The 23,381-nt window shown below is 33.1% G+C and overlaps 1 protein-coding gene across 1 annotated transcript in view; it reads left to right on the top strand.

The window, feature by feature from the left end:
* LOC128557421 (cell death abnormality protein 1-like) overlaps window positions 1-22,435 on the top strand; it is a 30,159-nt gene extending 7,724 nt beyond the window's left edge. Inside the window, exons 2-13 of the mRNA XM_053544792.1 lie at window positions 5,915-6,070; window positions 9,270-9,485; window positions 9,765-9,992; window positions 10,817-10,963; window positions 12,103-12,240; window positions 12,809-12,958; window positions 14,387-14,524; window positions 14,772-14,903; window positions 17,410-17,553; window positions 17,913-18,044; window positions 19,121-19,286; window positions 22,072-22,435. Of these exons, the coding sequence (XP_053400767.1) occupies window positions 5,915-6,070; window positions 9,270-9,485; window positions 9,765-9,992; window positions 10,817-10,963; window positions 12,103-12,240; window positions 12,809-12,958; window positions 14,387-14,524; window positions 14,772-14,903; window positions 17,410-17,553; window positions 17,913-18,044; window positions 19,121-19,286; window positions 22,072-22,435 (2,111 nt within the window). The remainder of the gene's footprint in view (window positions 1-5,914; window positions 6,071-9,269; window positions 9,486-9,764; window positions 9,993-10,816; window positions 10,964-12,102; window positions 12,241-12,808; window positions 12,959-14,386; window positions 14,525-14,771; window positions 14,904-17,409; window positions 17,554-17,912; window positions 18,045-19,120; window positions 19,287-22,071) is intronic.
* The last annotated feature ends 946 nt before the right edge of the window (window positions 22,436-23,381 follow it).

Raw genomic sequence — 23,381 nt, 5'->3', positions numbered from 1 at the left:
CCGATATTTTCGTGTTTTAATATTGATGTGAGTGTCATTATTTTCGCTGCATAAAATTTAAAGGTCTTAAAACATTGAAATAAGATCAAGAGCAATAAATAAGAGATAAATTAAGGTTTTAAAATTAAATACATGAATTTTATTGAGTGAATTCAATCGAATGACATCGCTATTTGAAAAACAGTAATGTCAGTGCAATGCCACATGTCCGCACAAAAATTTGTCTCAATATCATAGACAAATAACGTTATATAAAATACAGAAGAATAATAACATTTAATATGTCATATCATTTCTGGTATTGTTATCAAGTCGGCATTTAGTCTTATTACACTTTGATCAAAAGAAAACTATTTAGGTATAATATAACCTGTATATTAATACTGGCGGCATTCTACATATGAAAAAAGATACATCTTTAACAAGTGTTGTAAGGTTTCTATTTATAATTTCATTATATGGGTGAAATGAGTTAAACAATTATAAGACTTATTATCACAATCCATCTGCCAATGACTCACCCATTTCAATCCCAAAATTCTACAGGGGCGTATAAAGTTTGGATGTAAGAAGTTTCAACGCAACCTTTCCGAAACAAAAACCAACATCAGAATCTAACATTGCAAATTTCCAAGAACGAAAAACAACATCAGCACATGCATTGATGTATAAAAGCTCTAATCTAACATCGGAACCTCCACAGAACGAAAACCACTTCAGTGCATGCATTGATCATGACGTACGAGGTTGGATCTAGGATCCCAACCTTTCCAAAACGAAAGCAATCATCAGTGCATACATAGATATATAAAAGTTCGAATCTAACCTTGTAAACTTCCCAAAATGAAACCCAACATCATTGCGTGCATTGGTGTATACAAGGTCGTATCTACCATTGCAACCTTCCTCAAAACGGAAACCGATATTAGTGCGTACATTAATGTATAAATGTACGATTCTATGATTGCAGCCTTGCCAAAACGAAAACCAACATCAGTGCCTGCATTGTTGTATAAAAGTTCGAATCTAATATTTCAACCTTTCCAAAACGAAAACAGTTTTTTTCCGATCTTCACCCATCTTTGTCACAATGTTTTTGGGCATAATATCTCGGTCAAGTTCGATAGCCACCTAAATCGCGTTAGGCACACTTGGATGATGGCCATTGAATTACTCCAAATCTTCGAATTTAGCCTTGTCCATTCAAACAATTTTGATTTGATTGTCAATATCATCCTACGTGGAACCTCACAAATACCTTGATTCCTAGGGGTCAACAAGGCGTACAACATCAACATAATTACCTTTATGATACGTAACTCACTGAATATTTAGACGGGCTTATTTTGTGACAATCTGGTACTGTTGTTTTTGTATATTAAGAGCTTAAATTTTTTTAAAACAATGTAACGACAGAATGATTTTTTTTTTATTTTTTTTCGTAGACACGTTATATCTGATAATAGTACCTAAATTCATTGTTTCACATAATAATTATAGTAAATTATTTGAAAGAGGTCTTCGCGTACTTTTACTTTGTGTTAAGGACTGTCTGTGTATACGTGAACAAGTAACGAGAAATATAAACGATGGGCTTTTATGAAAGAATGAATGAATGACAACCGATCTTACTATTATATTATAATATTTATGAGCAGCAAATGCTAATGACGTTGTGTAATGCTAATATTTAGTTTGCAACTTGTAGCTGATTTTCTCTAAAATTCGCAATCCTGTCGAAACTCGTACATTAATTGTTGAAAGGAGGAGCTTTGACAATATAAAATGTTTACACTGTACACGGTAACAAAGATGTATATTGTATGAAACAACCAAAATTCATTTTCAATGCATCAGTAAGTTATCGACTAAACATAACATACTTGTTCATTAAAAACATGCATTCACTTCCTCTTTCAAATAAGGAAAACCTGCACATGACTCTATGAAAAGAATGTGCTTTTGTTTGAGATAAAATGGTGTATGGATTTATCATTTGTTTTATTATATGTAGTTTCATCTTTAAATCGGGTACGTATACGTTTAATTAACAAAATGTTAAAAACGTAAAACGTGGATTATTGAAGAATTTCTCAGCTGGATATAAAGTTACTGCTTATTCATTCACATGAATTATATCTAGTAGGCGTCACTTACTATTCGCTGCTCCTGTCTTGATACCTTGTTAAGGGCCAAAAATATCAACTGTTTTCAATGAATATAAAATATCCACAGAATTGGAAAAAACACATTATGAAATCGTTCAATAATATGCATATTAAGTATGTAGAGGTACTTCTCTGAAATCTTTTTGAAAGGTTTATTGATAAAGTTAACGAAGTACTCTTGCTGAGTATTCGCATTTCTTTCCTGTTATTACTTTAATCCGATTCAGGCAACATTGTTGTTGGGCGTGATAGTTTGTGCGAACATGATATACATAGCTGTTAAGGAACCAATTTCATGTGCACAGTAGAAACATGGAAACAATGCTCAGAGCAACACCTGCGGTTTTCCTTCACCATGAAAAAGCCGTCTGTGTCGATATAACGTTGCAATAAGCCCGCCCATCCCAATCCCACACCATGACCCACTCCAAACCAAAAATATTAATAAATTGAATGTTCATCAATCAAAATTTATTTTTACTGGAACAAAAATCAGAAACTGTCACATTAAATCTTAACATGTTACCATAGAATAATTCATGAAATAATTGCAAATATCATTATATGATATGCTTTTTAAATGTTTTCTGTTAGTTTGTATCACAATGTATCTTGAAATGATTTGACGAGATATATACATTTAAAAATACATGTACTAAAATTATTGTGATATTCGTTAATTTAAGCGGACCTGAATCATTTTTATCGTAACTTCATAGTTTTACAAGTGTCAAAATTTTCTGAAAGCTCTTAACATACTGTTCAATACAGTGCTCCGTATTGGACATCGCCGCGTAAAATAAAACTCATAAGCCCGAAAACAATTTGAAAAGACGAAACAATGAAACTACGATGATGAAAGGTCGAAACTACGATGGCGAAAACTCGAAACTACGAAACAACGATGATAAAAGAGCGATATTATTACGCATTTTCATCATCGTGGCTTCGACATTTCAACATCGCGTTTTCGATTTTTCGTTGTTTCGGCTTTTCATCATCATAGGTTCGACTTTTCATCAACGTTGTTTCGTTGTTTCGACTTTTCATCAATGTGATTTCGACTTTCCATAATCGTTGTTTTCAACATTTCTTTTCGACATTTCGACATCGTGGTTTCGTTGTTTCGACTTTGCATCATCGTGGTTTTGACTTTTCATCACCGTGGTTTTGAGTTTTCGCCATTATTGTGTCGACTTTTCAACATCGAGGTTTCATCGTTTTGACATTTCATCATCGTAGTATCGTGCTTTTGTGCTATTGGTGTTATTCTACGCGGCGTAACGATCAACATTTATCGTTACAGAAGTCGAGTGACTTACAATAAGGGCCTAGAAATGGTCCCAGTGTTAATTTTCAACTTGGTATTCATGAACTACAATGAACATAAATATCAAAACACATTCAGCAAACATTTGAAAATGTACTGTCTTAAAAATCCTTAAAATAAGGTATGAAATTTGGTTGCAAGGTCCAATCAATGTTTATATGTGCAAAAGTAACATTCTTATCTTATTCAAAAAAACTTACTAATACACAGCAGGAATGTCAATGATCAAAACTGGACGAATATACATTATCCCCACTTTAATGTCATTTACAATTTTTCCTTGCATTCTCCACCATACTTTTCATTCTGTTTGCACGGGTTGCACGAGACTGCTGTCATTCACGTAAGAAACGGGGTCGGACAAGTTGTAAATGCAATATCATCTAAACGTAATTAATTGATTAAGCTGTTCAAGAAAAACTTTATCTCATAACGTAATGAACAAGTATAATGTTGTAACAACAACTACATTTACACTGATCTAAGTTGCAGTCGGTTTATAAATGACTTTATTGATTCATTTTGTGTTTTGTTATTGTGGTCAAAAAGTATAACGGAAGTGCCTAACAAGTGAAGCGGAAACGAGTTTGATGTGCATAGTAGTCGACTGTAAGTAATTTTTTTTTGATAAATGTCCATAGCAATTAATAATTTTCTGATATTAAAGACGAATATCTGAATAGGATTCTTTATTTGATAAGAAATTATAATCATATACATGTTGTTTTTTTAAATCATACACGTGCTGACACAAGTTGTCTCCCGTTGTTTATTAGAGTTACCGTTCGTCCGGCGCAGTAATACGTTTTGCAGTGAATCGCCGAGAAGTCGTGCGAAAATTAAAAACCATGCAAATAAACTAAAATTAACCACCTTTTCAAGGTCAATTTCAAGTGAACGACGTTATGAATTTAACCCACCAGACCTGTGTAGCATCTTAGATATCTGTTCTAAGGTATTTATTGTGTAGAATGTCATGTTATGCCCTTGCAATGCTAATCCCACTCTGATTTTTTTTGTTTATATTTTTTATCAATGAGAAAGATGGCGTCCATCCAGAGTTGAAATGACGTGGCGTTAAATTTTTACATATTTAAGCACTTCTGGTGCGTAAGAGAGAAATTCTCATCCCTTCAACATTATTTGTAACACTGGTATTGTTTAAAACCTGTTTTTTCCGTTTACTAAAGCTTAATATTTTGTGTTGAATGTACTTTCACAAAGACCTCTGATTTCGTATTACATTCATAGTACCACATCCTTATTCACAAAGTGCTGAGTATTACAGCTGTCCATCAGTATTATATCAGTTTAGGAATATGTTTTTTATCTTCCCACCATCACTTTCTTGAACATGCACCCCTTCCTCATTTCTGTATGAACTGTGAATGTAGCAATATGCGTCCCCTTAATCGAATGCAATCTATCCGATTGAATATCATAAGCATCGTAGATTTTAATTTATTCATTTATGCAATCGCTCAGTGACACAATGTTGTACGGCTGGCTTATCAAATTTAAATAGTTCGTACCAAAAACTAAATAGTTTTACTAACGAGGGTGGTCAACTCATATGTTAGTTAGATGCTTGTACATTAGAATATTTTCATATTCAATGATGAAAATTGCTGTAATATATTACTAGTATGGTAATAAGATTCTTATCAGTACATGAAAATGTCGACGAAAGGATAATTTTAATTCTTAGATTGAATAAAGATCATTATCTTTACGTTTCATGAGTATTATGTAGTCACTAGGTCGGAACATTTAAGTTGTCCTACAGTTATTTTCGGTTATTATATTTGTATTTTTGTTATGTACAAATGTACATTGTCGCCCACCGAACGTCGCCCCGCTAAATGTTGTTATGGCGCCATGCCGAATGTTACCCATCCAAGTGTTGCCCCTGAGTGACAGCTGGCGGGTTGACGTTCGGCAAGACAATTTTGACGGACTACCATATACCGACGTTTGGCGGAGCGATGTTTGGCGGTTCGACGTTTGGCCGGGTGCCAAAAACGATCTTCATAGTTTTGTTGCTTCTAAGATTGAAACTGCACTAAACAGCCATGATCATATATTAAGTATGGCTTGGTGCCTGTTTGCAGTTCCTGTGAATATTATTTTGTAGTCATGTGTGTTAAAAGATGCGCTCAGTCACGTTGTAAATATATCCAAACTGTACTGTTTCCCTGTTGAAGGATGTTTCGGTTTTTGCTTTCTTAGACTGTCGTTTTCCCGTTTAATGTCTTTATGTTCAATATGTCGAGACAAATTTAGTTTATAGGACAGAGGGTAAATTTCGATAACAGATGTGTACTTTTCAAATTTAAAAATGTTTGCTCAGTCTTTATGATAATGACAAATGTTGGTAAATATAAAGTCTTTACTTAATGCAAACCTCTTTCTCCAGATGCACAATGCAGTCCAACTTCAACTGGCATCAAGCGTTATGGAACAGACTGCAAATATATCTGTCACTGCATCAACAATGAACAATGCCACGCTGTAACAGGGTACTGCGAATCAGGGTGTGACTTTAAATTGGTAGGACCTGGTTGCCAGTTTAGTAAGTATGATAATTTTGTATGGAAATTATATCATAAACTTACTATGAAGTTTAGCCTTTTGCAAAGAATTTTAGAAAAATGTATGAAATACTGGTAATGATTTTGCCTTTTTATATATAACTCCAATTTGGGTTCCTTCAAATTGCATGTGTATGTCTGAAACATTCTCTAAGTTCATTCAATTACAGATCTGATTTAGTTCCCATAATGAATAAGCAACGACGATGAAAGGTACGAACTATCACAAACACTGCGGAAAATACGGGAGTATACGGGATGTAAATTACAAATATGCGGACTTAATATACGATCCCGTATTCGGAACATCTAGTATACAGGAAGTCCGTATATTTATCATGCATATACGGGATCCCTATACGCCGAAATATATGAGTTTTCAAACATTGTCCATAGACATGGTGTTTAAACCTTGTATTTTCAGATATTTAAGTGTTTAATTTTTTTTTTGGCTCAAACAATCAGGAATATCACGTTATTGATTAGATATAAACAAATACAATGTACTCGCCTCGAAGATGAAAAGTCCACTTTATAATTATTGACACCTTAAAAGAGATAAACAGTAAATTTCATTGTCTATTTCTAAGGGTCGTAAAATTTCTTCATCAAAATATCTAAAATGTTAACGCTACCGTTTACCGGTTTTATTTATAGGCAAGCAAACTGTTTTTTTTTCTTTCGTACTATGTTTTTGCGCATTTATAATCTTCGGCATTATGTTAAGTTGCAACTATGGTATACGCTATTTATCTGCTTATTTTTATGTTCTTTTGATATTGGTACTCTATAATATTTCAAAGTGTTCACTAGCAGTGATTTTAACAATTGGATATGATTTGTGACGTACAAAAATCAAATATTTTTATGCTCAGGGTGAGCTATTGTTGTCACGCTGTGTCTGTCGTCCGTCGTCTGTCGTGCGTGCGTCCGTCCGTCGTCAACACTTGTGTTTAAAAAACCATCTCCTTCAAAACCACTGAACTGTTTCGCTTGGCTGCACATAGGGGCCCTAAGAGCTAAAAATAGAAAAAAATATTAAAACGAAAAAAATTCACACAAATCGTCCTTCCTTATGTCAGCCTCTACCAAGATTGCTAAAATTAAATCAATTCGTAAACAGACGTGGCCGCCAAGGAGCGTGGCCACTTTTCCCTATATGTATATAGTGGAAAATAACAGAATCTTCTTGTGTGAAACTTCTTGGCTGATTTTAAAATAATTTTACACAAATGGTCTTTGTGTGACCCTCTATGAAGATTGTTGAAATTATTTTGATTTGTCCAAAAAAAAAAAAAAAAAAAAAATGGCCACCAGTGGGATTGGTTACTTTTCTATTTCTATATTGTGGAAAACTAAAATATATTCTTGTTAGAAATTACTGGTCCGATTTTAGAATAAATTTACTCAAAAGGTCCTTGTTTGACCCTCTACCAAGCTTGTTCAATACGATTCGTCAAAAGACATGGCCGCCAGGGGGTGTGGTCACTTTCCGTATATCATGTATACAATTGCAATTAAAAAAATCTTATTGTCTAAAACTGCTAGCCCGATTTTGAAATAAATTTACACATGTAATCCTCTAACAAGATTGTTCAGATCATTTAGATTCGTCAAAAAATGGCCGTCAGGTGGTGTGGTCAATGTTCCCTATATGTATATAGTGGAAACTTTAGAAATCTTCGTGTGAAACTGCTATCCCGATTTTAAAATGATTTTAAAAGATGGTTTTCGTGTGACCTCATATAAACAATTTAAAAAAAATTCTGATTCGTCAAAATACATGGCCGCCATAGGGCGTGGTCCCTTTTCATCAACAGTTACCTCCTTCAAAACCACAGAAGGGATTTTGATGAAACTTTACAAAACTCATCTCTTGGAAGTCCTCTTTTATAGTTAAATAAAAATTCAACTGTGTAGTTTCAGTCATTATGAAAATGTTTATATCTTTTTACTTTCACACAAAAGCATGTATTGAAAGCTAACCTTGGGAGCTTTCATCCATCTACTATGGACTTCATCAGCCGACTAATTTTCTTTACATTGAATGAGGATTAAGATTAACACCACCCGAGGGTTGTTCAAATGGTTTCAGTTCATTGTACATATGGGTCTTTTTAAAAAAAAATATATAGGTTTTTAGCTACTAGACTTTAAAAATCCTTTCCCTAGAGTTTGATATTTGGCATTTGAGATAAGGGTTTGGTTCTCGACCATATTTGTCCAAATGATCACCCTATTATAAAAAATGGCCACGTCCCTGTGTCTGACATGTACTTACTATAGGCTTTTATATAAGAAGTCTTGAAAATCTTCTTCTCTGAATCAGTAATGGCCAGGGCCTTGATATTTGACATGTGATATCAGATTTGTAATGACTACTGTTATTGAAGTTATTGCCCTCTAAGTTCAAAAATGTTTGTGAAATGTATGTGATATAAACTAACATAGAAGATACCTAACTCTGTACTTATGCAAACACATTTGAAGCCTTGTACATAGGTGAGCGCTTTAGGGTCAATGACCCTCTTGTTTATGAAACAAATTGCTCAGAACGTTTACAAGATTACCCTAAAAGATACAACAAGAGAAGACCAAGTCATTGAAAGAAATTCTAAAAGTCATAATCAGATTAAAATAAGTTGTGATAAACAGAAAAAATCATCGATACATGCAGTCGATACTGCCTACTGCCATCATGTTCGTCATACATAAGTATAGTTTCCGTTTACTTAAAAGTTTAACTAAACAGAAAATGTGTATACCGACCAGTTATTGCCCTTTGTTCCGAACATAGTGTAAAATTAAGTTTTTTTAAATGCGTTTATTAAATTAAATATATTTTATTTTTAAAAGCTTGCAATAATCATATAGAATGGTCATTCCCTCAGGAAGCCAGACTACCATTTGTTTAAACCTGAAAATAAAAAAAAAACATAGGAAGTACCAATTTTACAATTACACATAACGGTGTCCATACAAATTGTAAATTATGCCATCATTACAATTTATTAACAATACTCCTTGATGTCTTCGCGTCATATTTATGGTTAATTTGTATTAGAAATTAGAACTGAGAGAAGTATCTTGGTTTGTCTTTAGTTCTATTTGAATTCAGTCTGCTAGCATGCTATGTTTCAGTTTGCACCATGTTAATAACTATGAAAGTTTCTATTTCAGAAAATATTGCATTTGATGAAGCCTCTCGCCATATTGATAACATAGGTCCTCCAATGTATTCACATCTGGCTAATGATGACGCTGTATCCACATGTAGCTTTACTAACACTACCGCTGCTGGTACACGGAGAACGGTTGCTCCTTGGTGGACACTTTGGTTGCCTTACGCCGCAACATTCAGAAAACTTGTGTTTGTCACTAGAGAAAATTATTTGCGTAAGATTTATGAAATTTCTATCAATCATGCACATTGACGAACAAGACCGTTTATTGTATTGTTATGGACACAATGCTGCGTTGTTTTATAAAAATATAGAAAAAGCATTTACGAACATACATCAGTACAGTTAATATAAAAAATTATATGAATATATAAGCACAAAAGGGGTGTTGTTCAAATTCCTATTACATATAGAAGTCTTCAAAATTATATATCATTATTATTGAAAAACTCTTACATTTTTTTACATGATTGCGAAATATGTTTGATTTCAGCGTATTTTCCGAATTTCAAACTGATAGTTCAGAATGTCTCAAAATCAGACTTCGAACGGAAAAAATATAGCACGGAGGGAGTGTTGTGCTATCAACATGACGCCTCAATTCCACAAGAAACAACCGTGCAAGTCACATGTACCGGGGTACCTATTGGGAATCTTATACGACTACAACTCGCTAACACGTCTACACAGCTCGTAATCTGTGATTTTAGAGTATATGAAGGTAGGCTATATTTTCTATTTAAAGTGCATATTATTTCTGTGAAATTATTTGATTTTTTCGCAGTATAACCAACTGCGGTTGTTTCATAGAGAAATAAATTCGCGGATTTTTACCTTGGAACATAACATGTAAGGGGTTTATTCTTCATTTTGGAGTTACTTTCGTTAATATTGACTCAACCACGAAATCATGGAAAGAAATTAGGGACACAGGAATGTATTAGAAATGTTGCAATATATCAATCACTTATTTAATCGAGCGCAAGGATCTATCAGTACACTCTTTTGCAAAAGAAATTGTAATTGTAATTGTTCAGAAAAATGTTAATAAATACAAGTTAATAAATTAATTCTTGTTGACAAAAATGTAAATATACAGAACTATATTTACAATGAAATCCAGGTTCTGATATTTTTATACGTACAATGAGTTATAAATTATTTGAATTGATTTGTAATAATTAGAAAAGGATCCTCAAATAACAAAATACATGTTTGATATATCGTAATGTATAAACTTTAAACCGTATCTTAACGCATGGAACATAATGTACAAAAACACGTTATTTAAATAACATTTTCTGAGAAGCTGGCCAAAACTTTTCTCTGCAAATTATACCGCTATATTTGATGTACAGTCAAACTTGTGTTAAAGACCACCACTGAATAGAGACCACCTGACTCTAAAGACCACATGTTTTGTTTCCCATTTTAACATTTACAGTGTATTTTAACATGTGAATAAAGACCACCTCCTGATAAAGAACACATTGTGGCTCTCCCAAGGGTGATCTTTATAGACAGGATGTATTGTGTGATTTGTAGGATGTGACAATGGTTTCTTTGGCTCAGATTGTAGTGAACATTGCAGTAGTACGTGTTATCCTTCAAGACATTTTACGTGCGATAATATAGAAGGAACATGTTTAAATGGCTGCGTTTCTGGATGGAAAGGCACTCGGTGCGAGAACGGTGAGATTCTTTCAAAATAACAAAACATTGATAGGATTTGTGAGATTAAATATCAGCAATCGTACCTCATTACTATGTTTGAGACATGTACCTCAATAAACTATGGAAAAACTGATAGAAATATCCCTTAAAGTACTGAGCGCATCCCTATTATTGCAAACAATGCTGTTCGAGGTTGACTTTGCATCAGATAAATATGACAACGTATGTCGTAACCAATAATTAAGACAAGTGGGAATTGTAAGGATATCCAGGTAAAACAAAAATAATTTTTTAAGAAACAACAACTGTTCGTGAAAAAAAAATGTTAAAATGTTGAAACCTCATAGAAAAGATTGGTTTCCTGAAAGAAACGCGTTTGTGACATGCCAACCTGAGACTTAATTACAGTTACCATAACTTTCAATATGTTTGTCGATACAGTGTTAGTTGAGAATTCTACCCTGAACTGTAATGTTACTGCCATAACGAATAAATTGTTAAATACTAGTATAGATCTAGTAGGATGTTGCACGAAGGAGATATCTGTTAGCTGAATTTAGCTACATTATCCAATACGATAGATGACAATTCTACAAATTGGCTTCAAGGCAGTATCGTGCAGGGATTTTGTTTCGTTTTGTGTATTTTAGGTTTTCTGCGCTTTATTTGTTGTTCTGTTGCAATCATTGCGGTTTATGTTTGTTGGATTGTTGGGTTGTTGGTGTTCCTTGTAATGTCGAATGTATTATGCTATCTCCCGACATTTTCCTTCTAAATTCAATGTATGAATTTTGTTGACTTTTGTGTTGGATATTATTCATCATTATGTCATGTATTTATGTTGGATGTATTCACAAACATTTGTTAAAAATATGTTGTTACCGGTTTAAATTTGCCAGTAAAAGAGACTAAGGATTCGTTTATTAAAATGAAACTTAAATCCGCTGTAATTGCGCTGTCATTTCCCGTAGAGATACCAACGACTTGTTTCTATGGCTTATATTTCTTTCAGCCATAGTAATCATGACATCAAACAAAGGTACCTGCCCGCATGTCCACAGGGTATGGTTGTAAAGTTACTGTATGAAATATCATCCTGATTTATCTGCATGCCAAATAATAAGTACTTTTTTGTTTAACGATAGATTATTTTACAGAATGTGAGCGTGGTTATTGGGGCAGAGACTGCGCAGAAACATGTGGTAATTGCTTTTCTGCAACATGTAATAATACCAATGGTCACTGTCCTAATGGATGTGATGCTGGATTTAAACGGACAGATCTATGCACTGAAAGTGAGAAAAATATATTACTGCAAACTTTTAAGTCTTCTGAGATTTTATACATTTGTTTGTTTGAATATATTGGCATATCGGTCATCTTACGCAATGATAATATTTCTCCGCATTAATTCACAACCAGTTATTCCAAGGCTTTTACTATAAAGAAATATGCTTATGTCTCATTGACAAATCCTTTAATTCATTTGTTCTATGTTTCTTTTACGATGTGAGATTTTTTCTTTATTATTTTCCCTTCAGTGTACATGCTTCTGAATTTCTGATTTTAAATACTAATTGCACTTTTCTTAAGACATTTTTAAGACATTTACGGCATGAAATTCCAATAAATATAAGTTGCATGTCTTTGTGATATGACAGGTTTATAACGATCGGTAATGCAAATGCATATTATTCTATGGAGATAAATGTTTTGTGAATACTGTGTGACACATGCCTTTAGTATATTATTAAAAATCCAAATGAAAAGTTTATGGATTAAATGCTTGATCCCCAGATTTTTTTTCTCGCAAAGTATTCTTTTTCTGAAATAGATGTTTTAAACAGTTATCTTGCTTTACAGAATGCAGTAATGGTTATTACGGGAAAGATTGTAAAGGTGAGTGCAGCAGCACTTGTGTCCGCTCCTCGTGGCCAGCTATCTGTGATAACGTAAATGGAAGTTGTTTGGAAGGTTGCACGGCTGGTTGGAAAGGTCTCCAATGTCAAACCAGTAAGACACGTTAAACGTTACAAAAAGGAAATATGTTGAAAGATAAAGAATATTTCATACTTATTCAATTATTACTACACAAAATTATAGTTAAGAACAACCCTTTAGTAACTCGCGAGTTCTGTAAATATGATAGTGAACGCAATTACTAAATTATAAGTACCCTACTAACTGAAATCTTGTTTCAGGGATTTTCCGTCCGTGTGTTTATCCGTCCACAGCTTTGTGTCCTGTCCATAGCTCTTTTATTCATCAAGGGATCTTAATATCACCTAGCAAAAATGGACCTCATAATACGACGACATGTCATGTCTCAACATGTCATACTCATCACACTTATCCCTAAGTCAAAGGTCTAGGTCACAGACGGAGAGCTAAGGTCAATAGGCTAATTTTCTTTTCTGGTCCATTACTCTATCATCCATTTAGGGATTTAAGTACAAACTGACATACATGTTCCCCATAATAAGACTATGTGTCATGTGCAATACATAGACCCCTAGGAGGTCAAATGTCAACATTCATCTTTTCCTGTCTTGTCTGTAAAATGTTTTAATAAAAGCTCATGTGTCATATGGAACAAAATAAAGAAAATGGTGTATACTCTTCGATTTAACTCCCCTTTAATATTATGATTTCTCACATTATTTCTTTCTCATACTTTCCCACGAACTTAAGAATGAAATGTTATCAAATTTGAAATTTAATAGTTTTTTTTATATGTCTAGATGTTAAAGCAATCAACAACTGTAGAGTTTTGTGTATGCAAATTTTAATCTTAATGGTGTTATAACATTTTGTATATAAATAGTCCAATATTGTTTGTTCATCATTGACAGAGTATCTGATCATTATGTTATGCTGCAGTAGATACAACTTATTCCCTTCCAGTAGGGGACTTGTTTTGCATGTCAGTAGTGTATTCACTTGTTTCATATCCAGATTGAATTAAGAGGATTATATTTCAAAATTTGGTACGTTTTGTTCATTATAGAGATATCATTTACGTGAAAAGGAATTGTTGTTTATAATATTTCATTTGTATTATTTTTTTATCAAATTATATGAAAGAATTGACGATGGCTTGCATAAAAAATCAACTGATTGTTAAGCGTTAGGTCACAATATTTTGTTTCGTGATAGTTAACAACGGTTACCTAAGTAGACGATTATAACAATCAATGCCTTAAAGTACATTTTCAACGGTTGTATGTTAAACTCAAAGAAACTCCCACAAATACACTTAACCTGAATATATTCGTTATAAATATTCACACTGAACATTTCTTTGCATAGTCTAAAGATACTGAACATAGGAAATATATCTGAATAATGTTGTCAATGAATTTTGAAGTTCTCGTTCTTGATAGCGTCTGTAAGTCTGTTGGGTTACAATCGTTCATGCTTAAATACCGTTTCACTATCAAGCATGTGAAGAGGGCAGATGGGGCAATGGCTGTGCAAACAAGTGTGGTAAATGCTCCTTCACAACATGTAACAATGTAAATGGAGAATGTCTCAACGGATGTGTTGGAGGGTTCAAATTAACGAAATTATGTGATCAAGGTAAGAATATGATCAAGGTAAGAATAATTACTGATTAACCATTTACAAATTATGACGTCCTAGTTAAAATTAATAATATTCGTCTTTGATTTAAAAGCGCTGACATTTCAGTTACTGCGTTATATGAATATTAAGCTCTACATAGTCATGTAATTGGCGTGCTAATGATATCATTATGAAAATCTTTAAAATTGTGAAGGCATTTCCTAGTTTTATCGAAAGAATTGTTTGGTATACTTTTCTATAGAATGTGACAATGGAACGTATGGAGTAAACTGTTCCAGCATGTGCAGTGCTAATTGTAACAGTGTGTGCAATAAGGTAAAAGGAACATGTTCGCCATGTAAAGCTGGCTGGAAGGGAACAAACTGCACAACAGGTTCACTTTTTGTTGTTTTATAACAATTCAGTAAAATCTGAAAACAATTACTTGGGAGCATAGAACACAATAAAAAAAGATAGCAGTCTTGGGTTGATTCAGTCTTGTTCCCTTGTGAAGGGAAAATTACCCACGTTCATTAGACGGACTGGTATCAAACTTTCTTTGATAATATACGTATTAAGTAAAAAAATGAAGCCCTATTTAAGGTCTGGATGTTCACCGACTTAAAAAATAACAAAGTATTTTTATGTGAGTCACTACTTATAGCGCAATGTTTACAGGGACGCACAAGAGACATATAGCATTTGTATACATGCATTACCAAGTGATCGTAATCGTTATGATTAATATGTATGCATGCACATACTTATTTTTGTGCCAATAAAATCTGTTAAAAGATCCCTTGGAAGCATAGAAAGCAACCCCCAAAAATGATAGCAGACTCGGTTTGATTTAGTCTGTTCATAAGAGGTAATAATATGTACAACACCTGCCTCAGACTGGCATCAGTCGTTAGAGGCATTATATATATGTAAAGAACCTGGCCATAAAATCAATCCTCTCTGATAGCATGTCTTGTCTCTGTCTCTAACGACTGGAGAAATGCGATTCTGAAACAGACAGATTTCATACCCGCTAGTAATCAAGATCTCATTAGCAATCATTGCAAACTCGTTCATTATGTAATGTAACCTTTGGCCGACTGCCCCAAGAGTTCAATAAACAGTGCTTCAGTTTTATGATATGGTGAGTAAGATAGAGAGAGAATCAGTTTTAATGAATTTTAAAAGTAAATTAAATAAAACACAATTTAAATTTGAAATATATAGAAGATGTATAAACCTATGCCACCATAATTATGACATACACCGTTTCGGGTAAAATTTCATACTAGTATTTTCATCAAATACATCTCAAGGTACCACAAACATGTCAATGTTTTAAAGCTGCTCGCCCTCAGTTTTGTCGAAATAAAAATAAATTTCTCAAAAGCAACATTTTTATAACAAGAATATAAAATGAAAAGGTATAATCAACAAAATAAGCCAAAATCTACGTAGCGTTTTGAGAAAATGGCTGATGAAAACAAGTTTACGGATTCACAGCACTATATGGCTATATTGAAAAATAATAAACCGTTTGCAATGCTTTACTTTTTCCTACATAACCATATAGTGCGGTGAATCCGTAAACCTTTGTGCAGGCGAGCAGCTTTAACTTACCACATAAATGTTTATGCTATAATATGTATTTTAATTTTTAAATTGCACAGTATCTCTGGCTACATAGATTGCGCCACTGTTACTAATTAGAAAGAGAAATTGATGGTATAAAAATAAAATTGTTCGTGTGTAAATGAAAATAGTAAATCGTAGGTAGTATAAAGCGTAAATGTAATCTGTAAGTAGTTTGAAAGGTATTTAATAATATTTTAATCTTAAAAACAAGATGAAACAGGTTTCCAAATAGATGTTATGTGTACTTACATGGTTAGAAAAGCACTATTCCTAATATTGCACATGAGCTTATATAGTTAGAGCCATAAAGGGAGGTGATAAAAAAAATACATTAGGTAAAACGTTCAAGTATATTTAGCAAAATTGAAACTTTTGACAAAATATATTAAAGAAGAAATTATCAGAAATAAGAATTAACACGAAGTTAGCGTATTTTATATTTATAACGAAAAATGTGACAGCCACATTTTAAACAAACTATGAGCCTTTTACTTACTGATAAAAGCAGAATTTGTTAATGGCAGCCTCGTCTGTATGCATCAGTTTTCCTTTTTTTCATTTATAACGATTTCATAAAGTCAAACTAGCGATTTCTAAAGCAATTTTAATGATAATAAAATGAAAACATAAACCCCTATCATATTTTCTACAGTTATATAAACAATTAAAAACATTTTGAAAGATGTGAATGTTAAAAAAAATCAACAGCTATACAGCAACTATATACGCATAGCCTTACTTCAACAGGAAATTTACAATGTGGTAAAGGCTTGACTTTCTTTCAAACGTCTGGTACAGGTAATTTGAAATAGTTCAATTAATCTTGTTGCCGGTCATTTTAGGGAGGCTGTTGACCGGTGGTACTCTTCATGATGTTATTTAACCTCAGAATCGCATTTTATAAGTCTGTTGAGATCAGCCTAGAGAGAAAATGGTTTTCTGAGAAAATGGCAGTGCCAGTATGAAGACAGAAAGAAATATAAATAAATAGTATTTGATCTCAACAGCTTTTGTAAATCTACACCTGCCTAACCCTGCTCCAAAATTGGACCAACCAATTCATAAGGTAGTAATCATCACGAAATTGACAACCCACCTAGTGCTATATATGCGGTTATACAGAGAACGAATGATTCCAATACTTAGAATGAGACATGATTCACTTTCTGGATGTAAACAAAGTAGTTACTTAAATATTACCTATTGGTTTTCAAAACACATCTGTGGATATGTGTGTTAAGTTTAATTTATTTTATATTACACAGAATGTGAACCTGGTAAATGGGGTATTAACTGTGGTAAGGATTGCGGCAAGTGCAAAAGTGAATCTACATGTAACAGGTCTAATGGAACCTGCTTTGGAGGAAAGTGCATGCAAGGCTATAAACTTACAGAGAGGTGTGATGAAGGTAAAATATGAGATATTTATTTAGTATACAATTGTATTATACTAGTATTGTTTAAAGCGCTCCTGGCCCCGAACATGTTTTCCGTTACCATTTGTTGATGGGGTATTATGTTCAGAACTTCTGAAATGTTTACATTAATATAAGTACATTTCACCTTACAGCGTGACTGGTGATCCATGGTTTGCCTTGACTACTTTGCAAATACTAGGCTATGGGTCTGTGCTCGTTGTGCTCTGTGCTTCTGAGAAATCTTAGCTTACCTATTACTTAATGACTATTCGTCCTGTTTACTCGTATGACGGAAAACGTTTGATAGGGTTGTAGACATAAAACATTGGTTCTATTTGGTATCGATACAGAATGTGATGCCGGGACATATGGTGTTGCCTGCAAACAAAACTGCAGTGAACGTTGTGCAGAGACTTGCAGCATTATTGATGGAAAGTGTGGTCGTTGCCATACAGGATGGACAGGAGATCTATGTGTTCTACGTAAGCTAAACGCGTTAGCAAAAAACACTTTTATGGGTTAATTGAATGCAAAGGATCCTGACCAATCAATGATTACTTACAGTATGAAGCTAATAACCATATTCTGCGAGTCATTAACCTAAAAACATCAGAATTTATATGCATATATAAATGATATCTTGTGGGCATTTAGGACTTATTGGAATAATATGACTGGGTTATCATGCATTTTTTAAACTATTTCACAGAATGAATTTTTCCCATTGATAGTCAAGAATAAGTGTATTTAATACTTTGTTCGTAAATCACTATACACTCGTAGTTAAAGACACATCTGACTGTTTTATATATGTGTGTAGGCCGATTTTTTTTCCTACAGACAGGATTTCTTTACACTTTATCTACTGACTGAGAATCGAGCATGTATAAAAAAATCGTAGTTTCCGGTGCTCGATTTTACTTTATCTGCCCTTGAAAATCAGAAATTACTAGAACACCCAATATACAAGGGCAGATCATTCAAGATTAAGGCAAGAGAACTGTCCATTTCAATTTTTATATTTCTGTTTTAGTCATCATTTGCATTCAATATGCAAAGTTTAAAGAAATTTGGTCTGTTGGAAAGACCAGAACTTTCAGGTATCATTTTGTCATGTTCATTGTCAAGGACATTTGCCTTAGTGTCTGTATTGACATAGGACAGAGTTTTCTTACGGATAGAATTTCTTCTTTAAGTTGCACACAATAAAAAAAAACAGAAATATAAAATAAAGCACATCACAGGAACCCAGCCTTTGTCATGAATTGTCTGTCCTTGAAAGTCGAAAAATACTGAAAATATATCTTAAGCGCTGATAGCTCAAGATCAAGCAACGGTACCTAAGCTTTTTAATACATATATCCGTTTTAAATTTGATTCGCGTTCAGTACACAAAGTATTAAGAAATTCTGCCTGTAGGAACATGTTTGCCTATATACATACAGAAAACTACCAAATGTGTCTTTAAGTACAAGTACATTCGTTATGTGATAGAAATGGCAATGTCAACCTGCGTTTTTCTGTGATGGTAAACAGAAAATTGTTATCATGTTTGCAGAAGTTACAAAGCCCTCAGATGATTCGAGTCCCGTCGCTGCAATAGCTGGTGGTATATCCGGAGCTGTTGTAGCAGCCATTATAGCTGTTGGTCTCGTGTTATTTGTTAAAAACAGACGAAAACAACAGTGTTTGTTCAATTTCAATGGATTTTCCCAGTGCTTCAGGTATGGAAGTAAACGTTTTTTTAATCGTACTTGCTAATATTTGAATCCCACATTGATAATCGAGTTTGTTTTTGGATAAATTAGTTATTAATATAAGATCTATATTTAAAAAAAAGAAAGATTAAATGTTTACTGACAACGTGTTTATCAATTTATGTAATCATTATTTGTGATCATTTGATTTAATGATTTGTGTCTAAACTTTAGTTAAAGGGAATTCCTACACTTTTTTTTATGCGCATCTTTCTGCGCAGTCGGCACTATCTGTGGGGAATTGAAGTGAAGTCCGCATTTGTTGAAACATGTGACAGACAATCCTAAATATGAGGAATCTTGAATAAAATAATACTTTTAATAAGTTTTATCAGTAATCAAATGTTGATCATACTGGTTTATGTTGTATTGACAAGAATCATGCCTGGCATGTATCTTGCTATTGCTGTGGCTGTGTTTTGACAGCGTATATTAGTACAAAGACAGTGTTGTTCATATAATGTTAGACAATTAACTTTGTACCGATAAAACAATATCTCCTTTTCAGATAATTCAGTATTCAATTATAGAAAGAATTAAGAATTTTTAAACTTTTTTTAACTTCTAGCAGATTACATCTAATCAGTTTGGTCAGGTTCGCGCCATTTATCGTCTGAACAGGTATTGTATTCAAGCGGTCTTAACATAAAATTAAGCCTGGTGACCCACACATTTTAGCCATTTTTATGTTCACAATAAAATTAATTATACACAAGAAAAACAGGAAAAAAGTCTATGAAACAGTTTTTTTTTCAAAATGTAAAAAAGTATTCTTCACTATGGGTATTTTTTATTGAATGAAGTTCACAAAAGTGAATATGAAATAAAATGTACCAATTATTGTAATGATATAGTATTACAAATACGACTATAATATCAAATACGTATATAATAAAATCTGTAAAAGAATAAACCTTATTGGGCTGTCTTAATGCATATTTTGGTCGTTATATATAAAAAAGCGGAAAATTATGAAAATGTTAAAAAATCGCTTGCATTTTCAGCACAAGTGGGTGTGTTCAAAACAATTTTTCACAAAAACAAGCCTGGTGACCTATTGTTTATATTTGTTCATTGTTTTCAGCACAAAGTTTTCTATCATGATATATGTGAATTTGAAAAAATTCTATGAATTTCAAAGGAAAAAAAAAATAGGATTTCTCTTTAAGAATATAAAACTACTGTCTCGAAAACCTAATACAAATTTTGGCATTTTATGATTTTCCAGTTTACATTTCTGAACCTAATAGCTAATCTCTATCTCCCTTTCCCTTTTTGTGAAAAAGGAAATCAGTTGTGATAAACAGTAGAATTTAACTTTCTCACATGATACTTTTCTGTGACCTAATGAAATATTACTCGCTTGTAATTAGAATAAAGGCGGATAAGGGACATTTCACTATAATTTTCCAACTTTTTAATGCACTGAAGAAATTACTCATTTGGCTAATTAAGTACCAAATGATTCCGATAGAAACAAAAGTAGAATGTATGATTTGGGAAATTATGAAAAACAAATATTTAGAGTGCCTAATGCTAATCAGATGACGACAATGTATCCACTGAAAGGCTTACCAAATACTCAAAATCAAAATTACTTTCCGACTTCCCTAAATTTCTTGAAACGATATGCATATATATATATATATATATATATATATATATATATATAAAACGCAAAGAAATTTTATCTATTTACCTCTTAAAATTGCAATAATCATTTTAATCCAGAAAACCACTAGCGAATAGCGACGGTGAATTCAGCCATGCTTTGAATGATGAAAATCCCGAACATGTTAATGAGCAGCCCGATTCCGGCAAAATCTATGTAAATTCTTCAAACTTACACAACGTAAAAGAGACTGCAACTAAATCAGAAGGTCGGTTCTTTAATTGTTAGTAAATCGAGTCCAATTATTCCTTTAATACCCTGTCTGATTGTGTATTCGTTACGCAAATATGAAATCGTTGGTATTTGTTTTTATTTAAATCTCAATACATGTAGCATGATTGTGTCAGAACGAGGATGAATTTAAACAATGCAATTTTTCTCTAAGTACATTCTTATAGTATATCAGAGGCTATACTGCATTCTTCTTGGATAGCTATATTGTTCAAAGCACATAAATGCTCGTTTTTCTATTTTACATTTGTATAAAACGAACCTGTGCTATCTAGGTCTACTTTCAGACGACCAGGAGCAAGAGTCAGACTACTATAACGCACAATCTGGACAACATGAAGTCCTTCTGTCCGAACTCGAATCATACGTCAAAACAGGGCTGGCAAACAAAGAATATTTCATCAACCAGTTTAAAGTAAATATCACGTTTTTCATACCCTGATATAAACTTATTATTAACGTTCATACATTTGTGCAAATAAACTATTTCTTTTTTAAAGACATGTTCTGTGCATGAAACTGTCGAAAAATTAAAAACTTTAATTAAGAAATAATAAGGGTTATTGCTAAAAAATAACCAGGTTTATTTTAGCGACGGTTATTCGTTTTGGTTAGATATTAATCGTACAGAAGTTAAATAGATAAATAAGTAAATAAATAAATGAAATATAATTTACTATAAGAATAGCATTCCAGCTTTAGCGAATATGGCGGAAACTGCCGATGATTACCGAATTTGTCGTCATTATCAATAATGACGTCATAAGCACCCTCTTTTCACGAGGAAGCCAATGCCTGACTAGCAAAATTCTGACAAAAAACTTTATCCGATTTAATCGCTGAAATAAGGGAGAAACTTGCTAAGAAAAGAACGGCAAATGATAAACAAGTGCCTAGTACTTCTCAGAGCAAACGATCGAAGACGGATGAGGCCAGTCCGACAGAAAATTCTGAAGTTTTAGTGAAAAATGTCAGATTGTTGGTTACACAAGATTCGGTGCATACAGGTAATGTTGATTGCAACGTTATAGATTGTGATTCTTTGCTAAATAAACTCACAGATAGTTCTAGAAATAGAATGTCAGGGTGTGGTGGTGATAGTCAGCCTTCTGTGGCAACAGATGCCTATTCTGTTTTATTTGACCGGCCAAGCAGGTATCGAACCTATGAAATCGCTCTCAGACGAAATGCCTATAACATAGACCAAAACTGAAAAGCATCGAACTCGCAAATATGGTGGGTGGAATATATAAAGCTGTATTGAGCTGTAGGTCATGCTTTGAATTTCAATTGCTGCACTGTTAAGTATTCTGGGAAAGGAAGTGTTTAATGAATTCATAGGTCTAATAGATAAAATTAATCGTGACAGTGAGGCGATGATTCGTACCCTTAATATTCCGATATCCAAATCCCTTTAGTAATTAGGCCAGTATAGAATCTAGTTTAATAATAATTTATTGTATTTGTTATCAAGGCATACAAACAACAATATGAACATGATAATCATAAGGAGGATAATTAATTATTTATACAAATGGATTGGGCCAAAATTTATGTCAACATTTTTAAAATTTAAATCACTTTCATTTCATCTTGATTAGCCACGTCTAAAAAAGACGTTATCGTACATTAGTGATTCACATTAAAATAAACGGGTAAGTTCCATATATTGCTCTATAGGAAACGAAATAGATATTATAATTTGCTGTAGGTGGTAGCTCTACTTTTATCTCGTAAACAGAAACTTTCTTCGCATGTTCTGCATCAAACCTATAGAAAAACAGTTAGCTTCTATTAAAATTATGAATGAACCTATTGCATAGAACTTTTAGCACAATGTAAAGTCACGTTCGTTTTTATCTCGGATGCCACGAAAGAAAAAGCACACAAGAATAGATATGAATATATCTCCTCAAATATTTTTTGCTTTCAAATGTTGTAATTTGATGTTAAAAACCTTGTAAAAATATAACTTATAGCGCTAATAGACTTAGAGCTATATAGTTGGCCTATGAAAATGCGTTACTTATTAAATGTTATTCAGTACTGGTACATGACGGCGAAAAAAATGCGCCGGACGTAATAAAGCTGTGACATCACATGAGGAAAAAGCAAATCGATAATATAGGTCAGAGAGTGACTTTCTTCAGGTAGTGCGA

The sequence above is a fragment of the Mercenaria mercenaria genome, chromosome 5, assembly GCF_021730395.1.
Source record: "Mercenaria mercenaria strain notata chromosome 5, MADL_Memer_1, whole genome shotgun sequence".
Lineage (NCBI taxonomy): Eukaryota > Metazoa > Mollusca > Bivalvia > Venerida > Veneridae > Mercenaria > Mercenaria mercenaria.
The sequence above is the reverse complement of the archived record's forward strand: the minus strand, read 5'-3'. Positions and strand labels throughout refer to the sequence as shown.